Source organism: Lactuca sativa, chromosome 1 (genome assembly GCF_002870075.4).
Source record: "Lactuca sativa cultivar Salinas chromosome 1, Lsat_Salinas_v11, whole genome shotgun sequence".
In the NCBI taxonomy this organism is placed as follows: Eukaryota; Viridiplantae; Streptophyta; class Magnoliopsida; order Asterales; family Asteraceae; genus Lactuca; species Lactuca sativa.
The window spans coordinates 153,892,854-153,911,422 of NC_056623.2; the positions used below are offsets into that span (position 1 = coordinate 153,892,854).

Below are 18,569 nucleotides of genomic sequence, written 5' to 3' on the forward strand. Positions count from 1 at the left end.
GTGTTTAAACACTAAAATGCATGGATTTAAGACTCAAAGAAGAGTTTACAGCCCAAGCACATGCTAAGGCCGTAAACTCCACAAGTTAGGGTCCCAAATGTGCACCAAACTCACCCTAGGGCTTATCACATATTTTAGGGACTTATTCCTTTGAGTTTAGACCCTTGAAACACTCCAAAATGAATTAAAGAAAAGAGTTTACGGCCCATGAATAGTCAAGGCCGTAAACTCCCAAAAATCATGCTCAAAAGTGTGATTTTGCCCCCCAAATGGCCTTAGACATTTACCATAAACTACTAAGAGGAGAACTAAGGACTTAAACCCAAGAAAATGAGACGTTTCTTGGAGTTTACGGCCCAAGCAATTATCTAGGCCGTAAACTCCCCAAAACCCCCTCAAATGTTGGTTTTAATCCTCCAAAATAGCATCACACTTCATTATAAATCACTAGAAAGGCATTAGAGGCTTGAAACTTCACTAAACTCAAAGATTGAGAGTTTAAGGCCGTAAACTCCCTTGGGAGACTTCTTAGGCCGTAAACTCCTATAAAATACCTTTAGAAGCCTCAAATCCAATCATGCCTTTGATGAAAAGTGCTTAGAATAAATCAAGGAACAAGCTAGAAGCATCAAAACCCCAAGAAATTGACCTTGGGAGTTTACGGCCGTAAACTCCCTTAGGTTGGGCCGTAAACTCCTTGTTTGGTCCATATTGATGCTTTAAACCCCTTTACACCCTTGATACTTGAGCATAGAAAAGTCCCACAACTGATAGGAGACCCTTAGCACCCTTAAACGCTACCCGGGACCCCAAACACTCAACCAAAAGTGTTTTCCACTCCTTTGAGTGTGTGTAATTGTTTTATTAGTATATTATATGCTAATTGTATGTGAACATATGTTATCATATGTTAAAATAGGTCCTTGTGTGTGTTCAAGTCCTTGCGTGACCCCAAACGCCTAAACGGCACTACCGTCGGACCTACTTATACCAGGTGAGTTCATACCCCTGAATGAACCTTTTTAATGCTTTTAAATGTTTTCATAGGGGGGGGATTACAAGTTAAACGTGCCAGTTATCATATCATTCGCATGTGATTGATAACCCGCATGCACAAGATTTTACCACTGTACACTGTTTTACCGAGTAGGACACTATAAATGGCTTTCAAAAAAAAAAGGGTTTTTAAATTGTTCAAGTTCTTACTTTCATAGCTTATCAAAGACTCATTTCAACTGATTTATAAAAGATTCTCAAAGATTTCTAAAGATTTTCACACCTATTTTATCAAAGAATACAAATGCGATTTTCCTGAGTAACAAAGTCTTCAAGAGTTTTTCATGAATACTTTTCATTGTTAGATACCACTGCTTCGCTTATACTTATTCTATGCTCCTACTCTGTAATGTTTTTGCTTATACCTGAAGTCACTTATACCTGATAACGCTTATACTTATTTACCCTCTTACTTAGTGATACGATTCTACTTCGCTTGTATTTGAGATCGACTTTACTTCACTTATACTTGATACGCTCTTACTTCACTTGTGGTCATATCTACTTCGCGATGCACCTATACTTATTCGACACTTATACTTCACTTGCGACCGCTCTTACTTCACTTATTAGACACTCCTACTTCACGAGAATCACTTTCACTTGATACCCACTTAGTCATAGTTAGATGTATGTCCGTACATATATAGGTATATATAAGTAATGACTGAAAGACTTAGGAAGGCTCATCGGCCCTATTTCCTTTTCTTCGTTGAGATGTGGTCTGGTGGGATCGGGTAGCCGTCCGAAGGTCGTTTGGTCCATTAGTTAAATACTATGTATATGAGTATGGACATATAGGGAATTCTCTAGTCAAGTCAATTAAGAGTCTCTTCATCTATTCTACACTTACTTTAGAAACACACTACCCACTGTTTGGAAGTCTCTACCTCTAGTATATCACTTGTATTAGAAACCCACTCCCCTCAAGAAACACACTATTCTCTATTTGGGATGCATCTTCGGGACGCGGCCTTCTCCGTCGTCTAGTTGGTAACCAGAGTCTCCTGTAGGGAGAGCGGACATTGTGTGTATAGGCCTATACGGGATTGACAACCCCGCACCCTGACTGCTAGCTACAGTCCACGGCCCACCAAGCCAAGGGGTGACAAATGTCATATTATATAGATGCTTGTAGAGCGTCTGGAACTCTAGTCAGTATGGTTACGAGTATCCTGGGTTGCCTTATAATTCATGGCTTTAAGGTAAACGGTATGTCGTCAGCAAAATACACTGTATGCTGATGTCACTTTTCAGATTTTCTCTGTTTTGACCTTGCTAGCTGTATCTTTCATTTGATACTGTCTGGGGTCAATAGTCTCCGTCTTGACCTTACTAGCTGTATCTTTCATTTGATACTGTCTGGGGTCTACATTCTCTGTCTTGACCTTACTAGCTGTATCTTTCATTTGATACTGTCTGGGGTCTACATTCTCTGTTTCGACCTTGCTAGCTGTATCCTTCATTTGATACTGTCTGAGGTCTACATTCTCTGTTTCGACCTTGCTAGCTGTATCCTTCATTTGATACTGTCTGGGGTCTGTAGTCTTGGTTTTGACTCTGTGAGATGTACTTTTCAATCGGTACCATCTTCGGTCTATATTCACTGTTTTGGGCCTTACCGGTTGTACCTTTCATATGGTACCTTCTGGGGTCTGTGTCTCCACTTTGTTAGACCGAACCAGGCGTGTCGTTAATTCGATACCCTCCTGGAGCTTATGATTCCTTGCCTTAGTCAGCACTCCTCACTGCTGAGGCCTATGTTATTCCCTGATGTCACTTGCTTCCTTTAATAATCAAATTCAGTATTTTGATAATAATAGCAAATAAGGGAAAACCACCTCTTACCTCAACACACTGACCAGTCTCGGTAGAAGGCTGCTTTATTTAAAGAAAATATAGGATTTTCTGGGAGAAGGCTCTAATACACGGAAGCCTCTTAAACTATTTCTTTATTAAGTTATTTGAATGAAATGTCACTAAATGCTTATGAACTCACCAGCATTTGTAAAAATGCTGATACTCGCTTTTCAAATAACTTGTAATCTCAGGTCAGCAATTAGACAGATACAACCCCTGGAGCTGCTGAAGAAGATAGCTTAAGTACTTTGCAACACTTTACCTATTATGTTTGTATTACTTTGATACTATGTAATATAACCATGTAAAAATTATTCTATTAATGCAATGTTTTGTTGTACTTCGATTACTATATGCATGTGTTGTGATACTTGACATGACGTCATCCACCCCAGAACATTTCCGCCGTTCCGGTTTTGGGGTGTGACAGAAGTTGTCAAACGGTTACTTTTAGACTGCTCGTGAGCACGCGTGGATAAGATTAGACCTTTCGGATTGAAGGCTCGGCTCTTTTGCTTTTGGGATTCGAAACGAAGTCATTTGCCAGACTTGTGAAATCATCAGCCTAAGTTGGTATTACTTAGAGCCTCAAGGATTTCATGAGTGTAGTGATTCAATGAAAAAGATAAGAAGCAAATAAAAAAAATTGGATCTGTGATGTCAAGAATATTGACACGAAAGCAATTAAAAACCAGGCAAAGGTTGCTTCGTTAATTATCAAGAGAGATAACTAACAGCTTGTGCATTATCCCGTGAATTACAATCGAATAATTATAGAGAAGTATCGAAGGGCTTCTTTTTCAAGGCTTCAATGGGTGGCTTATGAATTTCGTTCCATATCATCCTAAACATAAGGTGAGTAATTGTAACCAAAATTACTTGTTTGACCAGTGTAGTTAGTGACAAGTGGCTTTGGAAAATTTTGAAAGTGACTAGGAAAAAGAATTGATACTCACACTGAAATCACATTCATGTAAATCAATTAAATTGGATTTTATTGGTAACAAATTTCGTGGGTTTCGAACATTTGATTAAAAACCACTCATACGAAAGAATGTGATTTGGAGTATACGAAATGTGGGTACAGAAACAAGTGTTTCGTAAAAATCTGGAACATAGTTCCCCGTCAATTCCTTAATAAGTTCGGATATTTGTATTTAACTTACATCAAGGTCACATGATATAAGATCATTAACACATATTTTTGACACGTTTAAGTCACAATTGGTTTAATCAATGACCTCTTGAACATGCGTCAGTGTGTGTGAAATGTCTTAAGAAATTTTGTGATGAAAAAGATTGGTTAAGATTCGAATGTACCTCTGTTATGTATGGACCAAACAGACAACTCTTAACTCATTTGGGAAGAGTAAGGTAGCTCATTGGACTAATGCGAATGTAAGCCTAATTGGGAAGAAACTTTCATATGAAAATTTTCATTAAGGCTTTCGTAACACACATAGAGTCAGTTGAGGCTTGGGTTGACATGCAGCAACACGCTTCTAGGGACAACTTAACTAGTACAAAGATTTAAGAGAATTAACTTCCCATAGAAACACAATCTTGACCCTTTGAAGAATTGTCTTGAAAATGTTATTGAAGACCTCAACAAACGAAGTAACCAAAAATCTTTTTGAATTTTCCATTTTTGAACAAAAATAAAAACAAAAAAAATATTTTTGTGATTTTGAATTTTTCAAGAAATAAAAGATGAAACAAAAGAAAATTTTTTGATATTTTTGATTTTTCGAAAATTAATACAAAGAAATAAAAAATATTTTTGATTTTTCAGTTTTTCAATGAACAGATTCTAAACTAATGAAAAGAAATGATAGTACAAAGCACGCGGAAAGTTTTAGTTTCAATATACGAAAACGAAGGGTGTCGAAGCCTCTTAATGCACAGTAACCTCAGAATGGTTAAGACAACAAGCCTCTAAATCGACACCTTTTTCACTAACAACATTTCGTTAATTCTGAGTATTTGATCCTGGTACTGAATTTGCATCTAACATTCCTAGACCTGCTAAAATTCTCACAAAAGATTTTTCATCAAGTGGTTTAGTGAAATATCAGCAAGTTGATTAGTAGTATTCACAAAATGAACTTCAATATTACCGTCTTCCACATGATCTTTTATAAAATGATAACGAAGAGCAATGTGTTTCATTTTCGAATGTTGTACTAGATTATGACAAATGCGAATAGCACTTTGTGAATCACAGTACAAAGGAATCTTTTTCATATTAATTGCATAATCACGCAATTGCCTTTGAATCTAGATGATTTGAGAAGTGCAAGTAGCAGCTGAAATGTATTCAGCTTCGACAGTAGAAATAGCTATATAAGTTTGTTTCTTTGACTGCCAACTTACCAACTTCCCATCCAATAACTGACATCCTCCACTAGTGCTTTTCCTATCAAGTGTACATCCACCAAGATCTGAATCCAAAAGGGCTTGAATAAAAAATCCAGATTTCGAAGGATACCATAATACTAACAAAACGGTTCCTTTGAGATAACGAAAAATGTTTTTCACAGCTGTTAAATGTGGTTCTCTTGGATTTACTTGATACCTTGCACAATTGCAAATAGAAAACATGATATCAGGTCTACTTGTAGTTAAATAAAGTAGAGAACCAATCATGCTTCGAAACAAAGTAAGATCAACAGCAGGTGAATCTAATGAAGGTGTTAACTTCGTTCCTACAGCCATTGGCACACGTAGCTTCGTGTTGTTAGTCATTCCAAACTTTTCAAGCAAATTCATCGTGTATTTTTCTTGGTTGATGAAAATCCCTTCTCTGCTTTGACGTATATTTAACCCAAGAAAATTGTTGATTTTACCCATCATGCTCATTTCGAACTTACTCTTCATCAAATTCTCAAATTCAATAAACAAAACTGGGTCAGTAGAGCCAAAAATAATATCGTCAACATAAATTTGAACAAGCATTAGATGTTCCCCAACTTTCTTACAAAATAATGTGGGATCAACTGATCCTTGTTTAAATTTTGACTGTTTTAAGAAATTGGTAAGAGTTGCATACCATGCTCTAGGTGCTTGTTTTAACCCATACACAACCTTATCTAATATATAAACATGATTAGGATATTCTTCATTAACAAAACCTAGTGGTTGTTCAACATATACTGTCTCTTCGAGCTCTCCATTTAAGAATGCACATTTGACATCCATTTGATAAACATCAAAGTCTTTGTGTGCTGCATATGCTTAAAATATTCGAACAGCCTCGAGTCTTGCGACAGGGGCAAAGGTTACTTCATAGTCGATACCTTCTTGTTGCGAATAGCCTTTAACTACAAGCCTTGCTTTATTTCAAATAATGTTTCCTTCTTTTTCGATTTTATTTATGAAAATCCATTTTAATCCGACAATCGAAACATTATTAGGTTTTGGAACAAGTCTCCAAACCTTGTTTCTTTCAAATTCAGCAAGTTCAGATTGCATAGTAACAACCCAACCTGAGTGTTCCATAGCAACCTTAACTGTTTTTGGCTCTATTTTCAAAATGAAAAAATTAAACATACTAAATTCTTGATTCGTATTAAGTACCTCATTTTTCGAACGAATTTGAGCTCTTGTTAAAACTCCATCTTGTGGATTTCCTACGACCTGCTCTTTTGGATGACTCTTCGTCCATTTCTCAAGTGGTGGATATGCTGGTTCAAATTCCAATGGTGCATCTTCGTATATTTCATCATTCTTAGTACTTACCACAAAAATGTTGACATCAATTTCATGATATTCGTCATTTTGATCAAGATTAATTTCATCTGAATTATTATGCTCCCCCTCAAGATGATTATCACTTTGATTCGCCTCCTCAAATTCATGATTCATACTACCCTTCTCCCCTTCGTAAGGATGCTCCCCCTCATCTTTTTGAGGAATATTCGTATGCTCCCCCTCCATACGAGCATTCAGCATACTTTCTCCATTTTCAGCAGTATCCGGTGTGAGTGTTGAATCATCAGTATGTTTTGAGGATTCAATTGTGTGATTATCATTAGCATGAATTTCGGCATCAATTGCCCTGTCTATAACACCAAAAATTAATTCATAATCAAAATCAATTGAAATATCATTTTCAGTTTGATTATTTGATTCAGCAAGAATTTATTTGGATTCAAACTTTCTTTCTACTTGTTTAACATAGTAATCATCAAAGGTAAGATTAAAAGTTTCTTCAACTTTTCGAGTTCGTTTGTTCAACACTCTATATGCAACATAATTTTGCGAATATCCCAAAAAGATGCCCTTATCTGCTTTAGCTTGAAACTTTGAAAGATTGTCTTTAAGATTCATGATGAAACATCTGCAACCAAAAACATGGAAATTTTGACATTATGTTTCCGATGATTTATTATTTCATAAGGAGTGATATTAAAACGAAGATGGATGAATGATCTGTTTTGAGTAAAACATGTAGTAGATACTGCTTCAGCCCAAATGACAATGGATGAGTGATATTAAAATGACGATGGATGAGTGATATTAAAACATGGATATGCCAACATTGTTCTTGTAGCTTCGCATAGAGATCGATTTCTTCGTTCAACAACACCATTTTGTTGTGGTGTATATGGAGATGAAAAATTATGCGAAATTCCTTTATCCACAAAAAACGAATCAAGAGCATTGTTCTTAAATTCAGTTACATGATCACTCTTTATCTTTCGAACCGTCTTCTTTAATGTTGTTTCCATTTTCTTGATAAAATCAATCATGATTTGTGCAACTTCGTATTTAATCCTGAGAAAATAAACCCACGTGAATCTTGAAAAACCATCAACAATTACTAAAATGTACCGTTTTTTGTTAAGATTAGATACAATTGATGGTCCACACAAATCATTGTGTAAAAGCTCCAGAGGTTCAACAATCTTCGAATCAATTGTGATTGGATGACCTTGTTTATGTTGTTTTCCAACTTCACAAGCTGCACATAAAGAATCATTGTCAAATTTAAGTACAGGTAAACCTTTTACCAAATCTTGCACAACAAGTTTGTTGATATTTCGAAAGTTGAGATGTGAAAGTCTTTGATGCCAAAGCCAGCTTAGATCTGATGTAGCTTTCGAAAGTAGACATACATCAGGTTTACCCACAATTGGATTGATATCTAATGTAAACATGTCACCTTTTCTTTTGGATTTAAGCAAAACTTCTTTTGTGTTGACATTCGAAATAATGCTTCCTTCTTCGTTAAAAAGTACTTGATTACCAGTGCCTACCACAAGTTGTGATACACTTATCATGTTGTGTTGAAGACCTTCGACATATGCAACCCGATTCACTATGAATTGACAATTCATTATTTTCCCATATCCTTTTACTTGACACTTATGATTGTTTCCAAACTTAACCACTCCTGCATTCTTCATGCTTCGAAAATCTCTCAAGTTCTCTTCCTTTCCAATCATGTGAAGAGACCAACCACTATCGATGTACCATTTATTACCGTATTGCTCGTCACTAAGTACCTGTGATTATTGAAAAAATTTAGGTAACCAAGGCTGTGGGTCCTTGGTTATTAATATGAAACAATGAATAAATTTTAGAACTGAAAGCCCAAGTTTGAACTTGTGTCTTTATCTTCTCAATTAAATCAACATCATTTTCCAAAGATATTGAAATGTAATTTTTCAATAGTTTTGGATTTGCACTAGATTGCACCTCAGGCTTCTCAATTTGTTTTACTTTGTTAATTGGTTTCCATCTATGAATTGGAGTATTTGAATCTTGCGAAGATAAAGTGGTAGTTGTGGACTCATTCATATACTTTTCATAGGCTAATTTGATTTGACCTTGAGAAAACTTACCAGACTGAAACCTTTTTCCTTATCCCTCAAGCCAATGATTAACTGAATGAACTTCTGATTTTCCTTTTGTGCTTGAAACCTTTGATGATTTTGTGATTGAAGGATTGGAAAATTTGACTTTTATGGAGTAAATTTTATAGATGATTTGAAATCTTCGTGTGAAATTGGTTGATTATTCGTTAATATTCGAACATTATTAAGTTTTCGATCATTCACAACCGTTTGTGAAGTCTTATACTTTCGAATGTTTTCAGATTTTTGAACATATTCAACCTTTTGTTTAATTGGAAAAGTGTCTATTACATTCATTGGTTGATGAAAAGACGTGTCTCGTGGTTTTTTTGTGACAATTGGGTTTTGAAAACTCTTTGTTTTTGAAGAATTTGTGACTTTAGATTTTGAACCTCTAATTTTCACAGACAAAACTTTGGATTTATTTAGAATGGGTTTTTCGTTAGTCACAACTTCCCAAAAAATTACTTTTTGTGCCTTTCTCTTTGAAACTTTGTGTTCTTTTGTAAACTTATTGACAAGCACTTTGAATTCATTCGAATTAAGTTTTACAATTGGAGTTGAATTAACAACTTCTTTTGTAACAACTTCATTTTCCTTTTCGGATTTAACAACCCATTTTTGTTTTGGTTTCTCTTGTTGAAAAACATACAGATTTTTAGTGAGGTTGTTTTCAACAATGTTTTGATTTGCAAAGAATCCTTCGTGTGTTGAACGCTTATTATCTTCTTCAACCATTTTGTTGAATTCTGGCTTGACATTTTCAACATTTCCAGTTGTAACAAATACTTGATTTGGAAGAACTACTTCATCTATGCATGTAAAATTTGGATACACGACAGTATTAATTTCCAAAAAGTAAGCACCTTTTTATTCATCACTGTGTTGAACTTTTCAGTTTCTCTATAAACTTGTTCAAGAACAACTTGTGGAATTGAAGTTTCAGTTGAAACTTTCTTTGCTGTTTTACAAACATTCGAAGTTTTGATTTCGTCCTGCTCATCATCACTACTATCTGTCTGGCTGTCTTGTACTTCCACATCTTCAAAGTCAAAAGATTTCGAAGTAGAGGGTTTTCCAATGTCATCCCCAACCATCAAATTATTAACAATTTCTTTACCTTTGGCCTTAGATGTGATTTTAATGAAAGACAACTGAGAACAATCAATACTTTCTTCTTCTTCAATTTCATTGATTTCACTAAGAATATCCGAATTCTCATCGACATCAGCAAAATTTAGTTGTGAATCAAGTTTCGATTGTTCAGTTCTTTTCAGAATTTTCATTTGGTCATCTTTTTTTAAAATTTCATTAACAATGTTAACCAATTCATCAACATTTAAAAACTCATCTATCTTAACAACACCATATGCAAACCTATCATCTGGTACTTTGTCAAAATCAGCTATTGTATGTTCACAATCATATGACATGACATCAACGTTTTCTCTTTCGAATGCAAGAAAAGGTAACAATTTACGATGTTGTTCTTTTCTAATGTCCGAAGAATGATGTAAAGCAGTTAATTTTGCATACAAACGTTTGGCTGAATTACATTATATGTTTCGTTGTGTCAATAACAACCTGACATCTTTATCTAAATTCTCCATATCTTTATTGACATTTTGTAACTGCAATTCTTGATACTCTACTCTGCTACGTTTCGTGTCTAACAACTTTTATGTCTCTAGTAATTGATTATTAAGTTTCTTTGCCTCGTTACTAGCAGACACAACAGTAACATCAAAGTAAGCAACAATATAATATGCCACTTTCCTCCTCTCTTCATCATCAGAACTGGATGACCAGATCTGATATGTGCCACTTTCCTCATCTTCACTTTCCCTTCTTGCCACTAGAGACACACCTTTCGCCTTCTCACGAACTTCTTCCAATTTCTCCATATAATATGCTTCGTCCTTGTTTTTGTTCTTCTTTTCTTCTTTATTACGAAGCATACAGCCAACTATAAAATTATTCGAACCATTGCAATAATGATAGTCGATGCCAGAATCCCCTTTCAACTTCTTTTCACCTTTAAACTCTTTCATCTTTTGATCCTTCTCTTCAGATTTTTTAAACTTCTTCTTCTCTTCTTCAACAGACTTCATAAAACTTCCTTTATGCTCACTCTTTTTCCCTTTTGGATTAAAAGGCTTTTTGAAAAACTTCTTAACTTGGTTATTCGAGTAAAAAGTTATAGCTTTATCATCAGAATTCAACAGTAAACCTTCTTCATCCGAATTCTCCTTTTCAGCAGACTCCACTTCAGACACTTTCGAAACTAAAGCCAATGGTTCTCCAAGACTCATCTTCGATTCTTCATCTATTTTAGAAACTTTGCTTTCGTGTGTCTTTAGCTGATTGTAAACATCATTCAAAGATGAACAATCGAAGCTCTACTGATTTTTGATGATCATTCTTACACTTCGCCACTCCTTCCTAAATCCCATAACAAAAGTAAGATTATATTCCATTAACGACCTTGTAATTCCGTAGCGATTACACCTGTAGATCAACTCATTTAGTCGATCGTAATAGAATTCAATTGTTTCAATTTCCTTCTGTCTAAACCCCTTTAGTTCAACCAAACACTGCTTCATAGAATTGATCTTAATCTTTTCACTTCCTTGATACTTTTCTTTGAGAGTATTCCAAATCTCCTTAGCAGTTTTACAACCACGAATGTAGTTGTAAACAGCAGGTGGCAAAGCACCCCTCAATTCTCTCATACATCGCTTTTCATGTTTCTCCAGTCTTGTTTGTTGTTCTTCAACAGTAGCAGTTGTTCCAGTAGAACCAATATTTTGAATATTCAATGGAGGTCGAACTGTTCCATTGATGCACTTCCACAACTCTTCATCTAGACCATTTAAGTAATCTTCCATACGATCAGTGTACTGATCATAGTATTCTGGAATCAGCACTAGAATTTTTGTTGATGATCCGAGCAGATGAGAATATAAAGTCATTGTGTTCATGTTGAAGTTCGCCATTGATGAACACATGCGAAAAATTCAGCAATCACAGAAAAACTTGATGAATTTGAAATTTGATCAAATGAATTGATCAGAAACTTATAATCGATTACTCGATTATACAATATGAATGTAGAATCTAATCAAATCTATAGATCAGACGTGATTTTCAGAATCAAAAGTGCGGAAACTTTTGAGACAAGAAAGATGACTCAAAATCAGATGATTCAGAATGAAAATCGGATCAATGTAATTTGATTCCTGCTCTGATACCAATTGTAGAAGAATTGTATTCGAAAAATCGATTAAGAACACGATTAATCAAAGTAATGAACTTAGAAAGTAAATAAGTCTTTGTAGTTTTTATTACTCTCAATAAGCTAAGTTACAAAAAATAGACATGAAAGTTAGAAAAATTCTTACGTCTGAATCTAAGCTCAGTCCCCATTTATAGAGAACATGAGAGTACAAAAAATACTAAGTCTGGAACACCTAAGCTTCCAATGACAACTTCCAATGACAAGAGACTTAGTAAATACATTATATACGAAACAGACTAAACACCCTTCGACTCTTTACAAGACACTAACCCTTACAAATGCTAAAAAAACCACAAAAAAGAAGTAAATAAAACAAACTATCATGTGTATACAACAAAAATCTAGAAATACCGTAAAAAAAACACTTAAAACTCTTGGTAAACTTGTTAATTGGTAAAAAAAAAATGGCATCTAAAATCAAGAATATATAAAACGTTAGTAAATACTGTTTGGTAAACATGCTCTTCCAACTCAGTGCACCAGAATACTATCTCCGGTTCTGATGCTCACCGATACCGGTTGATTTTCATCCCAAATCCCTCTCATCTTCGTAAAATATGCCAACAGAAACGAAACAAGTTTTCTTGCCTCATTATCGTTAATGTTCGCTACAGTTCGTAAGTGTGCATAACACTTTCCTTTCAAAATGGCTTATCTATTTCTCCATCCCCATGGTAACCATCCCTTTATAATTGCATCGTTGCCATGCTCTTAATTATTGTGAACGTTTTGCCGGTTGGTTTGTGGTGTCAACATCAGTGACGGTTTTGTATGGATGACCATAGTGGCACCGACAACACCTACCCTGTCTATTCGTATTGGAAAACTTTTCGATTTTTCTTTCTTATTTTTCCAGCACCAAGAACGCTTATTTCAACCTAGACAACACATAGTATGTTTAACACGTAACATTTTTTACATTTTTTTTAATAAAAATCCCGAATCACTCCAACGTCAAAAAGAAATTTCACATATAGTTTTATCCGGTTTATATGTAAATTTAGTCTTGAAAGAATATTCAAATTCTCATTTAAATTGGTTGGTTAGCTTTTCTTGATTTCCCAAAATGGCCGGTGTTTCGATTCCATGATGTGCGTCTTTTTCTTCTACATCAAACCTTAAAGTTGAATTACCTAGAATTTATTTTTTCTATAATTCTTTTTATATAAATAAATTTAATTTCATGTCTTCTTGGTAAGCAGTTTCTCATGTCTCAATAACTTTTGTTTTGTTTAATTTTACGTTAAATTAACAAAAAAAAAAATCATTTATAACCATTGTAGTTTGATGAAAACTCGATTCAGTCATCACAATTTATTTTCTCTTAAAAAATAATATTAAAAAATAATATACGGTTGCAAAATATATTAAATTTTGGTGGCTCTAGTGATTGTGACGTTAGTTTGGTAGTATTTATTATTATTATTATTATTATTATTATTATTATTATTATTATTATTTGCAATCATAAGCATTATTTCTAGAACAAAATAAAATAGGTGCTTAAAACGGATTACGACGAAACCAGAATGCTTTCTATGGTTTTGCCCTAAATTAAACACAAATATGAGCAATATGTCACGACTAACTAATTATCATACGTTAGCATCCTTGGTAATTAAGTTTTCTTCATTCTTAAGAATTTCGTTAATATAAACATAGGTGTTATATTTTTTATCAAATGTAACTACTTACGTTTTTAGTAAATATTGTAAGGGAGATGTATCAAAAAAAGTGAACTAAATGATAAAAAAGATGGAGAAATAGCTTTTGTTTAAAGTGTTATTATTTGAGTTACTTTATGCTACGTCTTTACTTCTATATAACCAGCAACAAAACAATGATATTGTACCAATCCTCTAAGTTAATCAACTTATTAGGGCTCACATTTGTAACTTATTTTAAAAACTTTTGTCCGAGGGAAGAATAGAAAGAGGAGTGAGGGAATGTCAACCGTTTATATTACTCTCAGAAATGCTTTTACTTCAACACTACTAGGCGCCATTGTGTTGCTGCATGTGGCTTCTGGGTTTCCGGCCACTCTCACTCTCACTCTAGAAAGAGCTTTTCCGATGAACCACAGAATTGAGTTGAGTCAACTCAGAGATAGAGGTACTATTAGATTCGGTCTTAAAGGAAGTTATGATCCTCATGTGGCTGGGTACGTACACAATTTTCTTAAACTTTTGTTGTTCATTTTTAAATTTATGGAATTAGAATGCTTATCGTGTTCATTTGGTGGAACTTGATTAATTTCGTCACTTGCATGAGTTTCTAATTATCTGTTATGGGAATGTTTATTTTTAAATTCAACTTGCGTCTCTTCTCGTCTTTATATTAAATAAAAAGTTAAAAAGCACGGCGTTAAGTTTATTTCTTTTCAAGTTTGCCCAATTTCCCTTTGGCTTGGAAGTTGTGGTTTTGCTGCGTCCTCTACATTTTTTGGTCTACATATCTCCGATCTCTCAATAAATCGTAAATTTTAATTGTGTGTGTGTGTGTTTTTTTTTTTTTTTTTTTTTTTTCAATTTAGGACACTTTGGGACTTTCAATTTTGATTATATATATTTTATTTTACGTTTTGATATATTTGAAGTATTTGTAGTTTCATTTGGTTGGTTACGTGCCTTAGTTTAATTGTTTTAAATCCACCTGGGATCGACTCCATGCTCCATTATATACATTTACGTAGATAATTAACAAACTATCAGCATCAGGTAGTTCTCTTGGTTGATAGTGGTGTCTTATGTTATATCCAAGAAGCATATATTCCAATCTTGTTACCTTCAATTCTATATTTTCTTTATCATTATTTTCTTTAACTAATTTTCTTATATTTAAGGGCCCTTTTTTCTATTCTCGGCATAAGGCTCTTAACATCAACGGACCGGCCTTGATATTTTGTTTAGTAAGTTTGATTATAAAATGAATGAACATAAGTTTTTTTTTTATCAGCACTATGTTTTTTTATGTGGCGTGATCGTCTATAAAGTGTCTGCTATTATCTAAAATCTGGTTGGATGTGAGAAACTAGTAAGTCAATGTATTTTCATATTTGTTTATAGATTTAATTCATTGTTTCTAATGTAGAGGCACTAAACTCAAGCTTCTAAATGTTTTGATTTATCAATTTATATCATCATAGGATAAATGTGTTTAATTTAAGCTTTCTTTTTATTGGCATTTTAGTCCCTGACGCTATTCCTTGTTTTGGGTTTATCATGGAAATATATATGTATTTTAAATATATTTCTAAGTGTTTAGCTATAGTAATTTATATCATTATATCTTATAGTATATATGTATTCCTTTAAGTCAAACATGGGCATCTTTAAGTATTTTTGCCCGGGGCATGAAAATACCTTCATATCGACCCTAAGTAGTTACCCAAAATGGAAAAGATTATTTCTTTAATTGCTTGTGCTCTAAAATTTCTTTTAGAGAACAATCTTTTACTAAATGTTTTCTCTTAATCTAACATCTTAAAGATTGTGAATCCTAAGTCAGGAGCATTGATATACTCTAATTTGGTTATCTTGTAGGTTGTATTTCACAAAAGTCAAATTGGGATCTCCTCCAAAAGACTATTATGTACAAATTGACACACGAAGTGATGTCTTATGGGTCGGTTGCAAGCCTTGCATTGATTGCCCTACATCAAGCAAATTTAATGTATGTTCATCATTTCTTATAATTTCTTTTTTTATAAGGTGTGACTTTTGTGAAGTAACTACTATGTATATGTTTTTTCCTTTCTTTGAACAGATTCCTATTACATTATATGACCCTTTAAGCTCGTCAACATCTACTCCTGTCTCATGTTCAGACCAAATATGTGCGCAAGCGGGTCAAACTTATAATTCTAGCTCATGTTCACATAATCAGTGCACTTACACAATTTACTATGGAGACGGTAGTGCAACATTAGGTCATTATGTATCTGACTTAATTCATTTAGAGACATTTCTTACAGATACAAAATCATTAAATGTTTCCACTTCTGTGGTATTTGGGTAAGTTATCATTTTTTTTGTATACTTCCCCTTTGCTTCCTTTTTTTTCGGAGTTACCGAATCATTTCACTCACTTAAATAACATCGTTGATTTATTGAATTATGCAACAGTTGTAGCACAATGGAAACTGGGATCTTAGCTACATCTGATGGAGCAGTTGATGGGGTTTTGGGATTGGGGCGACAAAGTTTATCTATCATATCCCAACTTTCTTCGCAAGGGATTGCTCCAAATTCATTCGCACATTGTCTTGCTGATGGAGGTGGGATTTTGGTTATAGGTCAGCCAACGGTGCCACATATCATTTTTACTCCACTTGTCAAATCACAGTAAGTTTTCTTTCTGTATTAATTTAAAAGAAAACCTTTATATATATATATATATATATATATATATATATATATATATATATATATATATATATATATATATATATATATATATATATATATATATATATATTACCATTGAGTCAAAAGAAACACCAACTATCTCTAATTTCATTCGATGTACGTTTGCAGGGGGTATTATAGTACACATTTGCATAGTATTTCGATAAATGGTAAAAAATTATCCATTGATCCATCAGTATTTGCAATAAATAATGATAAAGCTGGAACAATAATTGACTCGGGAACAACTCTGGCATACCTTACTGAAGAGGCTTACACCCCTTTTGTAGATGCTGTAAGTACAATCGAAAAATTCTATCAGCAAAACTTTATAAAATGATATTTTTATTTCTTAATGTGTCATCATTGAGGTATTACTTCTGTTGGTGCAGATCACAAAGTCGGTTTCGTTGTCTGTACAACAACGTACATCAAACGGAAATCCTTGTTATTCAATTACTTCCAGGTTTACAACCATTAAAACTTTTTGTAGTTAAATTGGCACTTATATTCCTCCCTTTTTTGTCCTTACTAGTTAAATGTCCATCAGTCCATCTTTAGTTCTTTATACCGGTTTTAGGCTTCAACTACTACAAATTGTCATATATATACCCTTAAATTTCAAATCTAGTTTTTGAGACTAAACGAGTGTTAATCCTTCGTTGTATCATTCGATATGATACGTGCTTTTATAATTTTAATAATTAGATTTTATTATAATTTCAGTGTCTCTAATATATTTCCCATCGTAAGTTTGAACTTTGTCGGGGGTGCTTCAATGCATTTAAGACCTCAAGACTACCTTTCTCTCCAAAGCTCCAAGGTATGTTATGTAGCCTTATGTTAAGTTCGCATTTGATAATTTGGACAAGATAAAGCAAAACTAGTTGTATTGTATTTGACGTTATGGGGGTTGGGACCTATATCGTTGGTACAAAAATAGTCCTAGATAGTTTGTGTAAAAAATACAGCCTAATTAACTTATATTTTTACTTGAATCTTGATATGGTTGTTGCAATATAATAGAATGGGGCTGAGGTGTGGTGCATGGGCTTTCAGAGGAGTCCCGAGAAAGGAATTACTATTTTAGGAGGTATAAATTATAATAATGGAAGATAATTAAAAACCCTATAATTGACTTTGCTTTTTTTTTTTTATTAATTTTTTCACTCGGTTATTGATCAGACCTTGTTCTTAAAAACAAGTTTATTGTTTACGATTTGGATGCTCAACGGATCGGATGGGTAGACTATGACTGTAAGTTTATCTATAAAACACATGAATAAATTCTACTTTGATAGACATAGATAATAAAATATTAAATTATGTTGTTGTTCAATATTTTGTTAGGTTTTTCAATTGTAGAAGTCTCCTCCAACTCAAGTAGCAGTAGCGGTGAAGTTGTAAACCCCAGTCAGATTAGTAGTGGTAGATCATTGTGGATTAGAAGTCACCAACAAATTCCAGTCATTGTTATTGCCTCCATAGCACAACTGACGATGATGTTTCTTGGTTTTCAAGCTATTGATATGTCCCTTTAATTTAATATGTATGCTTTAATTTTACAAGCTAGTGGATATAAAATAACATTGTAATTGAATTCATACAAACAAATACATGTTCATGTAAATGAAAAATCCAACCATTACTTGATTCTTAATTGTAGGGGGTAAATGATCTTTTGTTGGTATTACTCCCTTATTTAGATTGGCTAGAGGATGCACTATATACATGTTTTGTATGCAACTTGATATACTGTAAAATACACGTAAACTTGACACTTTGTGCGACTGTTACACATCACGTTTAACCATCACCATGCCACAATTGCATGCTGTCAAGGTATACCACTTTTTCGCTATTTCCAACATGTACAACTAATGTGGTCGATATCTATTAAACTACTCCTAGTAGAATCTTCTACACCAAAAATATTGTTTCAGATGTGTGTTTCCTCCCACGTAAAAGATTTTTTCATTCTCTTATGAAGCATCTTTTTTTGCATAAGTGTTTAGTGCAACCAACATGGCTCCTACATAATAATATTTTCATTATTTTCATTTAATGCTTAGTTTCCAGTAACAGCTATAT

General features: G+C 33.7%; 3 protein-coding genes across 3 annotated transcripts; 2 read left to right on the forward strand and 1 right to left on the reverse strand.

The window, feature by feature from the left end:
- Positions 1-10,453: 10,453 nt before the first annotated feature.
- Positions 10,454-11,770, reverse strand: LOC111905620 (uncharacterized). The gene is made up of 2 exons (XM_023901312.2): positions 11,201-11,770; positions 10,454-11,134 (listed from the first exon to the last, which is right to left on the reverse strand). The coding sequence occupies exons 1-2, from the start codon at positions 11,768-11,770 to the stop codon at positions 10,454-10,456; spliced, it is 1,251 nt and encodes a 416-aa protein (XP_023757080.2).
- Positions 11,771-13,940: 2,170 nt separating this feature from the next.
- LOC128130038 (aspartic proteinase 36-like) lies at positions 13,941-17,011 on the forward strand. The gene is made up of 6 exons (XM_052768036.1): positions 13,941-14,233; positions 15,615-15,744; positions 15,838-16,085; positions 16,197-16,415; positions 16,608-16,773; positions 16,871-17,011. The coding sequence occupies exons 1-6, from the start codon at positions 14,019-14,021 to the stop codon at positions 16,973-16,975; spliced, it is 1,083 nt and encodes a 360-aa protein (XP_052623996.1). The 5' UTR covers positions 13,941-14,018; the 3' UTR covers positions 16,976-17,011.
- A 245-nt stretch (positions 17,012-17,256) lies between these two features.
- LOC111905621 (aspartic proteinase 39) lies at positions 17,257-18,246 on the forward strand. The gene is made up of 4 exons (XM_052766863.1): positions 17,257-17,301; positions 17,505-17,571; positions 17,664-17,735; positions 17,829-18,246. The coding sequence occupies exons 1-4, from the start codon at positions 17,257-17,259 to the stop codon at positions 18,017-18,019; spliced, it is 375 nt and encodes a 124-aa protein (XP_052622823.1). The 3' UTR covers positions 18,020-18,246.
- Positions 18,247-18,569: the final 323 nt, after the last annotated feature.

Bases quoted from the DNA above. Each gene is read 5' to 3' on its own strand.
- LOC111905620 (XM_023901312.2), bottom strand. From the start codon at position 11,770: ATGGCGAACTTCAACATGAACACAATGACTTTATATTCTCATCTGCTC. The intron at 11,135-11,200 runs GTAAGAATGATC...GTTTACAATCAG, and splicing joins TTAGGAAGGAGTGGCGAAGT to CTAAAGACACACGAAAGCAA.
- LOC128130038 (XM_052768036.1), top strand. From the start codon at position 14,019: ATGTCAACCGTTTATATTACTCTCAGAAATGCTTTTACTTCAACACTA. The intron at 14,234-15,614 runs GTACGTACACAA...GTTATCTTGTAG, and splicing joins TATGATCCTCATGTGGCTGG to GTTGTATTTCACAAAAGTCA. The intron at 16,774-16,870 runs GTAAGTACAATC...CTGTTGGTGCAG, and splicing joins ACACCCCTTTTGTAGATGCT to ATCACAAAGTCGGTTTCGTT.
- LOC111905621 (XM_052766863.1), top strand. From the start codon at position 17,257: ATGCATTTAAGACCTCAAGACTACCTTTCTCTCCAAAGCTCCAAG. The intron at 17,302-17,504 runs GTATGTTATGTA...GCAATATAATAG, and splicing joins TTTCTCTCCAAAGCTCCAAG to AATGGGGCTGAGGTGTGGTG. The intron at 17,572-17,663 runs GTATAAATTATA...GTTATTGATCAG, and splicing joins AGGAATTACTATTTTAGGAG to ACCTTGTTCTTAAAAACAAG.